This window comes from Thalassophryne amazonica, chromosome 10 (assembly GCF_902500255.1).
Source record: "Thalassophryne amazonica chromosome 10, fThaAma1.1, whole genome shotgun sequence".
NCBI lineage: Eukaryota > Metazoa > Chordata > Actinopteri > Batrachoidiformes > Batrachoididae > Thalassophryne > Thalassophryne amazonica.
The window spans coordinates 2,664,706-2,677,299 of NC_047112.1; the positions used below are offsets into that span (position 1 = coordinate 2,664,706).

Genomic DNA, 12,594 nt, shown 5'->3' on the forward strand with positions numbered 1-12,594 from the left:
CACCGAGCTGCTGATCCACAAGCTGCCCTTCCAGCACCTGGTGAGAGAAATCGCTCAGGACTTCAAGACCAACCTCCGCTTTCAGAGCTCCGCTGTGATGCTCTGCAGGAGGCCAGCGAGGCTGACATGGTCGGCAGCTCGGTGGATTTCTGGTAGCGGTGGATCTCTCTCAGCGCCTCAGTGCCGGGCCTGTAACGGTGAGGCTTCTTCACACCAACGGTAGCCGGAGCGCTCTTTGGGCGGGTTTGGATTTACAGGCGGTCTGCTTGGTTCTGGTCATATTACGTTTATGCTCTGAAACTGCCGGACACTTTGTTACATCGTCATTAAATTCACTATCCGGTACAACATACAGATCCACTGAACCAACTGTTACACATCGATCACAATAAACAGCTTTATCTCGAGGGTTTAAAGCCTCGTAATAAACTTTCATTCTCTCTGTTTTCTTTCATGCGCCAGCCGTGTAGTAAATAAACGAGACGGGAGCAGAGTCATTATCTATCAAAGTACCCACGTTTCCTGAACGCAACATCATGTGAGGACTGATTGTTCTGCTGTCACTCACAGTTCCACGCCCCTCTCAATCGAAGCCACGCCCTCCCACGCCAGAACGGGGCCAAATATATATATATTACACTTACTTTTATTTTAATAATACTTTTTAAATGATTATAAAATTCAAAAGCAAACATTGAATTTTCAGTTTCAAAATTTATTTTTTCAATCTTTTTTTATTTTCAGATTACAAAACTTTTGGCCTTGATTTAGCTCCATACATTGGATGTTCCCAATCTAACCTGTTGATGTTTTCTTTCAGTTAAAGTTTTTTTTTTTTTTTAATGACTTCATGGATTTGCAGAAGGTTCCGGGTTCAAATCCCACCCCTGCCACATTTCTCCATGTAATGTGGAGTTGCATCAGGAAGGGCATCCGGTGTAAAAACTGTGCCAATTCAACATGCAGATCCACCTTGGATTTGCTGTGGCGACCATGAGTGCAAACAAGGGAGCAGCCGAAGGGACTTACTATGGATTTCAAATGTTATTCCATGAATTATTAGTGCTTTTTCATGGTGACATGTCTTTCCCTTAATCAACTGCTTGTTTTAGGAGGTATTTAGAAAATTCTAATCATATTGGTTGCAGATAAAAGAACAATGTACTTCAATATGTTGAAGTTTGTCTGTGGATATCACACACCAAGTGGGTGGAGCTTAGTGATGTTGAGCTCCCTTTAAGAGCCAGAACAACTCCGTTCTCGCTCTTGCAAGCAGCTTCTCTTTTACTCTTTTTCTCTGATTTCTTCGTGGCTGAACAGGCCCCACGTGGCCCAGCCTCATGTAGCTAAAAGCTACCACAACTTTTGATGGCAATGTGCCAGCGGTGATAACCTTTTAAGGCTTGTCAAGTTTTTTCCCAATTCAATTTATTTTCATTGATATAGCATCAAATCACAACAAAGTTGCAATCCACAATGTGATTTCCTGGATTTTTTTTTTCCTCATTTTGTCTCTCACAGTTGAAGTGTACCTATGATGAAAATTTCAGACCTCGCTCATCTTTCTAAGTAGGAGAACTTGCACAATCAGAGGCTGACTAAATACTTTTTTACCCCACTGTAGTTTTGGTCAGTTGTATCAGAGAAATCATGATCCTTAGGTAAGAGACTGATCAAGGCTGTTTAAATGAACGCTCTTGTGCATAAAAGAGGTGATGCCCCAATAAAATCAAGATAATATCACATTTAATTAAATATGGTTTAATATTAATAATAATACAAATTATTCACGACTCATCCTGGTCCCCAAAAGGCAGCCAGTTCAATGTTCAAGATGAATCATTTTAATCTCAAAGATTAAAACTTTTTAATATTATAAATTGTTACATTTATGGTGCTATCGTGTGTGGCCAAATAATTATTAAATATTTAAAATCATTCCATATTTGGTGCTGGTGAGGCCCATCTCAAAGACTAAACCTTAGAAATATTTAAACTGTTATGTATTCAAACACTGTTAGAAATATTTAAAATCACTACACCTGCTATGTTGACAAATGTGGAGTCTGATGTTGGAGTGAAACTGTGCAGGTCTCATCAGCTACTCTGTCGCCCCCAAGATGAGGACAGAGGAAGTAAGAGGAGGAGGCAGGAGACAGGGAGCCAGTTTCACCTGGTCATGTGTGTCTGTGTGGTTTGTGACCGGGGGGGGGCAGAGCAGCATCTCGGTGGCTTCACCCACTTGTCTCCTTCCTGCTGCCGTGCTCCCACTGAGTGTGTTTATATGAGTGTATGCGCAGCTGGTAAGGGGGCGGAGCTGACGGTCAGAATGACAGCACAACATGAAGGATCTTTTCTGAGAAGTGTAAAGAACTTTGGGCTCTTTAGGGAACTGTGCTGGTAGTTCAAAGGAGGCGCTACAGTTTCTTTGAACAAAATACACAGTGACAGACAGAGAGGTGCAGATATTGACGCTCTAACAGGACACCGATGGGTGAGTGGGTGAGGGAAGCTCAGTGGTGAGGATGAAGGTTGCTTACACTGCCTGTTCATCCAGCTCCATGCCGATCTGCTCTGACATGTTCTTCAGCACACCGATGGAGCCCGAAACCAGTTCCAGCTGCTCGTCCTGCTGCTCCGCCATCAGCTGACACACACACACACACACACACACACACACACACACACACACACACACACACACACACACACACACACACACACACACACACACACACACACACACACACACACACACACACACACATACACACAAAATACAACATTACATCACAAAAACACACACAACCCAGTTCTGTAAGAAACTAAAAACACTCTAAAACTCCTCAAACATGAGTTGATTTTACACCGGATGTCCTTCGAACCAGGAAACTCCAGTTCTGGAAGCAAGCACACGAATGGCGTGCTGCCCAGGAAGAGGAGCTTCTCCTGACCATGGCCGCTCAGGGGCTGGATCATACGATACGATATGATACGATACAATACACTTTATTGTCTCTTCCAGGAAATTTGTCTTGGACTCCAAGAGCTGCACAAATAAAACTGCCATGACATAATTACATAACTCACACATATTGAACATAACTTGATACACACACCAATATTGTACATAACACTTTTGCACAGTTGTCTCATACATATTGCACATATCTCTAAAACACATACCCCTATTGCACAGCCGTCTCACACATATGGTTAAAAGGAAAATGCTGACAATGAATAAATAACACCGAATAGCAATGCCACCATGTCATTAATGCACAGTCCTACTACCTATCCCAGGAACCATTATTTAAGACTCTAACTGACGTGGGCACAAATGAGTTTTTAAAGCGATTCAGTCTGCACTGAGGGACTCTGTATCACCTACCAGACAGTAGGAGTTCATCTCCTCAGTGTTCTTGACATTTATGGTAAGAAAGTTAGCATCACACCAGTGGACAAAAGACTGCACCTGGTTAAAGTACAGTGATGGACCTTTGCTTTCATACAGACTATACATGTGGCACAGAGCCACCCTGAGGGTCGGACCGGGCTACATGCCCATGAGGAGCTGCAGAGGATCTCTGATGGTTTCTCTGTTCATCAGGTGGGCTGGAACAGATCTTCTTCTGGTTTAGACCCAATGCCAACGACAGCTGTGATCAGGTGGGAGGAGCACCTGCAGTCATGGATTTAACAGTGTAACACAACATGGGAAATTCTGATCACAGACTCTGATTCGCTTCACATTACAGTGTCTGTGTATCAGGGATCAGGAGGATAGATTCACTTGGACCACTTCATCCACAAACAGCTGAAGTCCATCAAAAACACAGACACATTTCACATGAACAGCTCCCATGATGTGAGGAGATAAATTATCTGCTGTCCTCACTTCACAATGGTGTCTGTGTTCACATCAAACTTCAGTTTGTCATCAAAAATAGTCCCCAAATACATATATGATGTGACAAGTTCCACTTCTTCATTGTGTATGATGCTCTCCTGTTACGTCTGAAGTCAATGATCATTTCTTTAGTTTGGACACATTTAAATCCAAAAAGTTGTGATCAGACCAACAAATGAAATCTGATAAAACAGCTCCGTGGTCTGATTCTGAACCGTGGAGACGGGACAGAGGTACAGTGTTATCAGAGCATGAGACCAGGTAGCTGCCGTCCTGAGAATTCCTACAGCTGTCTGCATACATGATTAAAAAAAAGGGGCAAAAGAGCGCCCCCGTGTGGTGAGCCTGCGGACAACATGACAGAGTCCAAGAGGCAGCCATTCACAGAGACCCTCTGCTCTCAGTCAGATAAAAAATTAAAAATCCATAAAACAAGCTGGTGAGGCAGGTGGAAGTCATCACGCAGCCTTTGTACTAAAAGATACGGCTGCATCGTATTAAATGCCGACGAGAAGTCTGCAAACAAGAGTCTGTCATGTGCCTGTGGCTTCTCCAAATGTTTATACAGGGAGTTGAGAATAAAAAGCTTTGCATCCTCCACCCCCCTCCCTGCCTGGTCAGCAAACTGAAGTGTGTCCAGGACTCCATCCACCGTTTCCAGAATAAGATTCTTCACAATTCTCTCAAAGCTTTTCATTATTAATGACGTTAAAGCCACAGGTCTAAAATCGCCCAGTTGCTTCGGTTTGGTCGTCTTTGGGACTGGGATCACTGTAGATGATTTCCAGCTGACCGGGATTTGGTGAGAATCGAGAGACATTTGAAAAATATGCTGGAGTGCACCACTAAGCTGGTCCGCACAATATCGTAATGTGCACCCACAAACATTATCTGGACGAGGGGCCTTTCTAATGTTTACACCATATTCAGAATCTTTCTGACACATTCCTGGTCAATAAAAACATCAGACTCAGGACTAAGACACTCTCTAAACAGAGAGATGTTTCTGGAAAGGTCATGCTTTTCAAAGTGAGAATAAAAAACATTTAACATTATAGGGAGATCAGAATCCTTGATTTCCTTGATTTTAAGAAGTTTCCTTGTCAGTACAACTATCCCTCTGAGTGGCTGAGGACATGGATTTTATTCTCCCCCAAGCTGCCCATAGATCACCACTACTGTACTTCTGTTCCACTTTATCCTTATACTTTAGTTTAGCTTTCCTTATCTCATACCTTACCTCCCTTGTGATTTCTTTCTTTTCCTGGCTATTCTCTTCTTAAAAATTGTTTCTTTTTATTTAGAACACTTTTCAATTCCTTAATAATCCAAGATTTGTTGTTCGGGAATACAGTAATGACCTTCTGGGGAATATTAGAGTCCACGCAAAAGGATATATAAGATAAAACCGTAAATTCCATAGTATCCGTATGTTTAGTACAAAGGCTACGTGATGAGTTCCACCGGCCTCACCAGCTTGTTTTATGGATTTTAACTTTTTTATCTGACCAAGAGTAGAGGGTCTCTGTAAATGGCTGCCTCTCAGACTCTGTCGTGTTGTCCACAGGCTCACCACAGGGGGGCGCTCTTTTGCCCCTCCTCCAGTGAGAGCAAGTAAAAGGGGTGGAGTCAAATAGACAGCAGCTCCATGTCGGGGGTGCACATTCTTTCCTGAACTACAACCGTATTGTAAGAGTTTTTGTTGATGTAAAAACACACTCCACCTCCACGATTTGTTTGTAATGACAGATGAGCGATCCACACGAACAGGTTGCCCAAAGCTGCTGATGTAAAGATCCTCGTTGAGATCCGCGTCTCAGTAAAAGCCAACAGACACGTGTCTGTGAAGCCGCGTTTACATCTGGCGTGAGCCTCTAATTCATCCATTTTATTCTGAATAGACTGTACATTTGAGAGGAGGATGGATGGAAGCGGAGGGAGCCGGCGTCTGTCACTAAGCCCGGATTTCCTCATTCTACGCTGAACACCTCCTCTCCTCCCTCTCTTCCTTTGGTCCTTTTTTGACACTATACTGCCTGCAGCAGACTTTAAGTCACCTCATTGACTTTGCTAAAGAAAATGGGGAATATTCAAACCAAAGTCTCTTGCTGCTGGTGGCCGAAGGGCGAGAGGGAACTGGCAGCCATAGGAGACTGTCAGCAGCCTCCCCACCACCATCGTAAAGTCCCAGGAAAAACTATCATAAAAAAAGTCCAAAGTGCAACAAAAACTCCGAGGTTAACACCCCTCATGGTCAGAAGCACTTCCACATTAACTCCAAAAAAAGGTAAAGGAACACACACGCAAACAATGACAAAAAGACAAGTAAGCGAACAAACGGACTCTCAGGGTCACACAGGTAGAGTGAGCGTGAGAGGATTCAAGTCCCGAACTGCCTCAAGCCGGCTGCGCGCTGAACGACAACTTCTTAGAATAAAATCTTATTGTATCATCAGAACTCAGTGGATCCACACACATCTGCCACACAGAGGAAACGCAGTCTATGTGAGTCAAATCCCGACATCTCACCTGCATAGACTGTAGTCCCGAACACGGTGGACTTCCTGTCACCAACATACAGGTTCCTATCATGTGGTGTGTTTCTGTTCCAGCATTCCCGCCTGGTTTTAGCGTTCTGCTGCTTCCATACCTGCTGCTGATGCTGCTGCTCCTCTATGAACTGAGAGTTGGCCTTCTGCAGATGCTGATCCAGGTGTCTGTATTTATCAGGACCCGGGCGCCAAATGGGTGCCTGTGGACTGCGCTCACTAATACAAGCCTGGAAAAGAAAATACAACAATCACAGACATTGTAGAGAACCTTGAATCTTCGACTGGACTGGGTTGCTTGACACGAGGATGTTTCACTTCTAATCGCAGACGCTTCCTCAGCTAAAATTCTTGCTCTGTTAGTGTGACTTCTGACTTGACTCTTGTAGAGAATAATACCAGAAGCCAGCAAAAGCTGGAGTTTAAACCTAACTAGACCCCTCCTACCAAGAGGCAGACTGTTATTGGCTAGTGACTAAACAATTGCTCTAATTAGCACCTATTGTGCTCTTGTTAGCACCCTCCTAATGACATGGTAGCTGTCCCTACTAACGATGGGACTGACACCTCTCCTGATTGCTCCCTTGATGACTCTCCTGACGACATGAATGACTCATTACCATGAACAAAAGACTGAAACTGCTTTGACCTGAGTATCCCATTGTAAACAGGGGACAAAGCGTGTCTCAGACCCCCTCCCCGGTTAATGCTGGGTTTCAACTGTTTCACATACAATGCTTCCTTCACTGCTCTCTCAAACCATTTCTTTTCTCTGGCTAAGATTTTAACTTCCTTGTCCTCAAACGTGTGGTTAGTGTCTTTAAGGTGGAGATGAACTGCAGACTGAGGTCCACCGGCGCCCTCTCTGCGGTGCTGGTATAGCCTTTTGTGCAACGGCTGCTTAGTCTCACCTATGTAGTGTTCGCTACAGACTTCCTGACATCTGACAGAATACACTACATTGCTCTGTTTGTAACTAGGGATCCTGTCCTTAGGGTCCTTAGCAAGTACTTGCGACTCTCTGCCGAGTACTTGCAATTGTGTGCCTCTGCGCCACTGCACATTTGCATCACATCGGCTGCATTGCGTCGCTGTGCCACAGGGTGTCATGGTACCTCTTTGCTCTGTCTGTCCAATGAGGCCACAGCTGGACTGGACATCTGCTCCTTCATGTCCTGCAGAAACACAAAGGTTTTTTTTTAAGGATGTGATTTCTCACCGGAAAACAAAAACAAAATAAATAAAAATGGACTACTGCAGCTTCCTGTGTTTCAGGAGATGATGTAAACCTGGAGCAGTCACAGTCTCATCTGTCAGCCACAAAGGGAATCAACCCTGCAACCCTCCAGTCACAGAGTCCCATCCCTAAACTTTAGACTACTCCTGGCATGTCCTGTCACCCGTAACCTCTGGGAAGTGAATCTTTCACCCATAACAAAGTTGCGTGTGGTGCATATGTCTCCATTTTTAAAGGAATTGTCGCATGTTAATTAACGGCCCAGTTAGCAACACAACATCAATCAATCAACTTTTATTTGTTAAGCGCTTTACAACAACCTAAGTTGACCAAAGCGCTGTACATATAAAAATCGTATTTAAAATATAGTTAAAAAGAAGAACACAGATACATTTCATTCCCAAGTCTAAATAAGACTAAGTATCAAAAGCACATCTAAACAAATACATTTTGAGTTTTGTTTTAAAAAGGGGCAGATCCAAGATGGCACGCAAGTCAAGGGGCAGCGAGTTCCAAAGTTTAGGACCTACTACTGCGAAAGCACGATCACCCCACTGTTTGCTTCGAGACCTGGACTGCTCCAACAAGTAGAGCTGTGCAGATCATAGAAATCTGCTGGGCTGGTGAAGGGTCAGAATCTCACATAGATACGCAGGTGCAAGGCTGTGGATGGAGCAGAAAATGAACAGGAGAAGTTTGTACTGGATTCTGTATTTCACTGGCAACCAGTGGAGAGAGCGCAGAACAGGTGTGATATGGTGATGTTTACGAGAATTTGTGAGGACCCGGGCAGCAGCATTCTGTAACAGTTGTAATCTGTGTAAGGATGTTTGAGTCCAATATACAGAGCATTGCAGTAGTCCAAGCGTGAGCTGAGGAATGCGTGGATTGCTTTCTCCAGGTCACAACAACTGAGGAAGGGTTTCACTTCTGTAAGAATGCGGAGCTGAAAGAAGCTTGTCTTAACAACAGAGTCAATTTGTTTATGGAGATTTAGGTCAGTGTCCAAGTGAACTCCCAAGTTTCTGATTACGGTGTTATGGTGAGGAAGTGAGTGACCGTTTGAGACAACAGCGAGTAGGCTTGTGGTGCCAAAAAGACAGAATTCCGTTTTGGATTCATTTAGACTCAGGAAATTCTGTGTGAGCCAGTGCTTGATGTCATCCATACAGGTGTTGATGGTCTGAAATGCATCTGGAGAATCTGGTGAGACTGGTAAATAGATTTGAAGATCATAGGCATACATATGAAAAGACACATTATGGCTGGAGATGATTGAAACCAGAGGCAGCATGTAAAGAGAGAACAGAACTGGGCCCAAAATGGAGCCTTGCGGGACACCAGAAGACAGTCGGGCTGTAGAAGAGGAGTGGCCATTGATGAAAACAGAGAAGTGCCTGTCTGTTAAATAGGACCTGAACCACTGCAGCACAGGTCCCTGAAAGCCCACCTGCTGGGCTAGACGGTTCAGGAGGATGGAGTGGTCCACTGTATCGAATGCTGCAGTGAGATCGAGCATTACCAACAGTACAGGTCTCTTTGAGTCCAGGGACAACAAGATGTCATTTTGGACTCTTAACAGCGCAGACTCAGTACTGTGGCGTGTACGAAAACCTGACTGAAATTGATCAAAAACCTGATTCTGGTCCAGAAAAGACAGCAACTGATTAAAAACAAGCTTCTCTAGAATTTTGGAGAGAAAAGCCAAGTGGGACACTGAAGTTTGACAGTACTACTGGATCAAAGTTTGTTTTTTTAAGCAGCGGTCTGCAACAACATCAACGTATTCATGACTAAGTTTATCCGCGCAGACGGGATAATAATTAGTGGTCGTTGATGTATTTTATTGGTAATTTTTCCTCTCGCTCGGCCAATCAGCAGGTGCATTTCTGGAAAGCATCTTACTTGGCATTTCTCGGCATGTGACGTACATTTTAGGAAAAGCAGAAACATCAACCAGAAAATGGCAGCACGGTGGCTTGGTGGTTAGCACTGTTGCCTCACAGTGAGAAGGTCGTGGGTTCAATTCCCGTGGCCTTTCTGTGTGGAGTTTGCATGTTCTCCCCGTGTTTGCGTGGGTTTCGTCCGGGTGCTCCGGTTTCCTTCCACATCCAAAGACATGCGGGTTAGGTGGATTGGAATCTTTAAATTGTCCTTAGGTGTGTGTGTGGGTGTGTCTGTGTTTGTTTGTGGCCCTGCGACAGACTGGCGTCCTGTCCCGGGTGTACCCCGCCTCGCGCTCTATGGATGCTGGGATAGGCTCCAGCCCCCGCGACCCTTAAATGGACTAAGCAGTAGAAAGTGAATGAATGAATCAACCAGAAAACATTGTTTTCTGACAGAGTGAAACGAACACTGCTATGTCCAATAATGAAGCTTCTGAGCTTTCATTCAAAAGTGGTGGCATGGATTTACAGAGGCTGTACAGAGAGGAGACCACACACTTCACTCAAAAACTCTTAACTTTTTCAGAGACTGTCGGATTTTGGAACCTAACATGTGGTGACACTGCTGTTTGTGCCGCAGAATGCTTTTTTTTTTTTTTTACTGCTGCAAGCAACGTGCACATGGAACGTCTCCACAATGCTGTTTTTACAGGCTGCCTGAACACACAGATTTATTTCTTACAGTGGAAGAATTCAGAAGGTTGGACTTTTTATTTTGAAGAGATAATGGATTTTCTATCTAACGTGCTAGAATCGTGAGAGAACTTGAGGAGCTGACATCGGAGCTGCTGTGGAACATCGTTCTCCGGCTGGCGATCACACGGGATCCATGCGTGACGACTTATACAGCTGTATGTAAAAGTTTGGGCACCCCTGATGATTTCCATAATTTTCCTTTATAAATCATTGTTTGGATCACCAATTTAAGTTAAATATATCATATAGCAGACAAACAGTGATACTTTAGAAGATAAATTAAGTTTATAGGATTTACAGAAAGTGTGCAATAATTCTTTAAACAAAATTAGGCAGGTGCATAAATTTGGGCACCCCAACAGAAAAAATGCATCAATATTTAGTAGATCCTCCTTTTGCAGAAATAACAGCCTCTAAATGCTTCCTATAGCTTCCAATGACAGTCTGGATTCTGGCTGAAGGTATTTTGGACCATTCTTCTTTACAAAACATCTCAGGTTTGTTGGTTTCTGAGCATGGACAGCCCGCTTAAAATCACACCACAGATTTTCAATAATATTCAGGTCTGGGGACTGAGATGGCCATTCCAGAACATTGTACTTGTTCCTCTGCATGAAAGCCTTAGTAGATTTTGAGCAGTGTTTAGGGTCGTTGTCTTGTTGAAAGATCCAGCCCCGGCGCAACTTCAACTTTGTCACTGATTCATGAACATTGTTCTCAAGAATCTGATGATATTGACTGGAATCCATGTGACCCTCAACTTTAACAAGATTCCCAGTACCTGCACTGGCCACACAGCCCCACAGCATGATGGAACCACCTCCAAATTTTACTGTAGTAGCAAGTGTTTTTCTTAGAATGCTGTGTTCTTTTTCTGCCATGCATACCGCCCCTTGTTATGTCCAAATAACTCAATTATAGCATTATCAGTCCACAGCATCTTATACCAAAATGAAGCTGGCTTGTCCAAATGTGCTTTAGCATACCCCAAGAGACTCTGTTTGTTGCGTGTACGCAGAAAACGCTTCCTCTGCATTACAGTATCAGACAGCATCTCCTTGTGTAAAGTGTGCTGTATAGTTGAACATTATATGCAGCAAGATCATGTTGTAGGTCTTGTTGTGGGTTGACTATGAGTGTTCTCACCATCCTTTGCTTCAGCCTATCTTAGATTTTTCTTGGCCTGCCACTTCGGGCTTAACGCGTACTGTGCCTGTGGTCTTCCATTTCCTCACTATATTCCTCACAGTGGAAACTGACAGCTGAAATCTCTGAGATAGCTTTTTGTATCCTTCCCCTAAACCATAATGTTGAACAATCTTTGTTTTCAGGTCATTTGAGAGCTGTTTAGAGGCTCCCATGTTGCCACTCATTAGAAGAGATGCAAAGAGGGGAAACATTTGCAAATGCCACCTTAAATACCCTTTCTCATGATTGGATTCACCTGTGTAAGGAGGTCAAGGGTCAATGAGCTTACCAAACCAAGTTTGTGTTCCAATAATTAGTACTAAATGTATTCAAATCAATAAAATGACAAGGGTGCCCAAATTTATGCACCTGTCCAATTTTGTTGAAATAATTATTGCACACTTTAAGTAAACATTTGCATACAACTGTAGTTGACCTGGACATTGTTCTCTGGTTGGGGATTGCAGGTGATCCATGAATGACGACTTACGATGGACCTGAACACTGTTCTCTGGCTGGTGATCACGTGCACCATTCATGTTTTGGGACTCTTTCGTGGAGTGGACTTTACATATTTAATCTTGAAAATCACTCCACAAGTGGGTGAGTGCCCTGTTCAGTTTTTTTTTTTTTTTGTACTTTTGTATTTTTTTCTCCTCAGTGGAGCTGGTAGGCTTTATCACGTCCGCCAAGGATGCAATGAAATCATTGGCATCACTGTCTGCCTGTTTGCAGGATTACATCAAACCTAAAAATTCCAAATTTGAAATTTATTAATTTATATTGCGCCAATTCACGACAAAATTGTTTCAAGGCGCTTCACAACATAAAAAACAATTAAAAATTTAAAACACAATAAAAACAACCATAAAAGAAAAACAGCAGTAAAAGAATACAAGATTAAAAACACATCATAACACTAATGATAAAACAGGGAAAATAAATGAGTCTTTAAACGTGATTTAAAGGTCTCCACAGTGTCCGACTGCCGAATGTGTGCCGGCAGATCGTTCCACAGAGCTGGGGCATGATAGGAAAAAGCTCTGTGACCGGCAGACTTTTTATTCA

General features: G+C 43.4%; 1 protein-coding gene across 1 annotated transcript in view; it reads right to left on the reverse strand.

The window, feature by feature from the left end:
* The window catches only part of stx6 (syntaxin 6), a 60,169-nt gene that overhangs the window by 18,935 nt on the left and 28,640 nt on the right, over positions 1-12,594 (reverse strand). The window contains exons 4-6 of the mRNA XM_034179301.1: positions 7,575-7,634; positions 6,561-6,689; positions 2,541-2,647 (exon numbers count right to left, since the gene is read on the reverse strand). Of these exons, the coding sequence (XP_034035192.1) occupies positions 2,541-2,647; positions 6,561-6,689; positions 7,575-7,634 (296 nt within the window). The remainder of the gene's footprint in view (positions 1-2,540; positions 2,648-6,560; positions 6,690-7,574; positions 7,635-12,594) is intronic.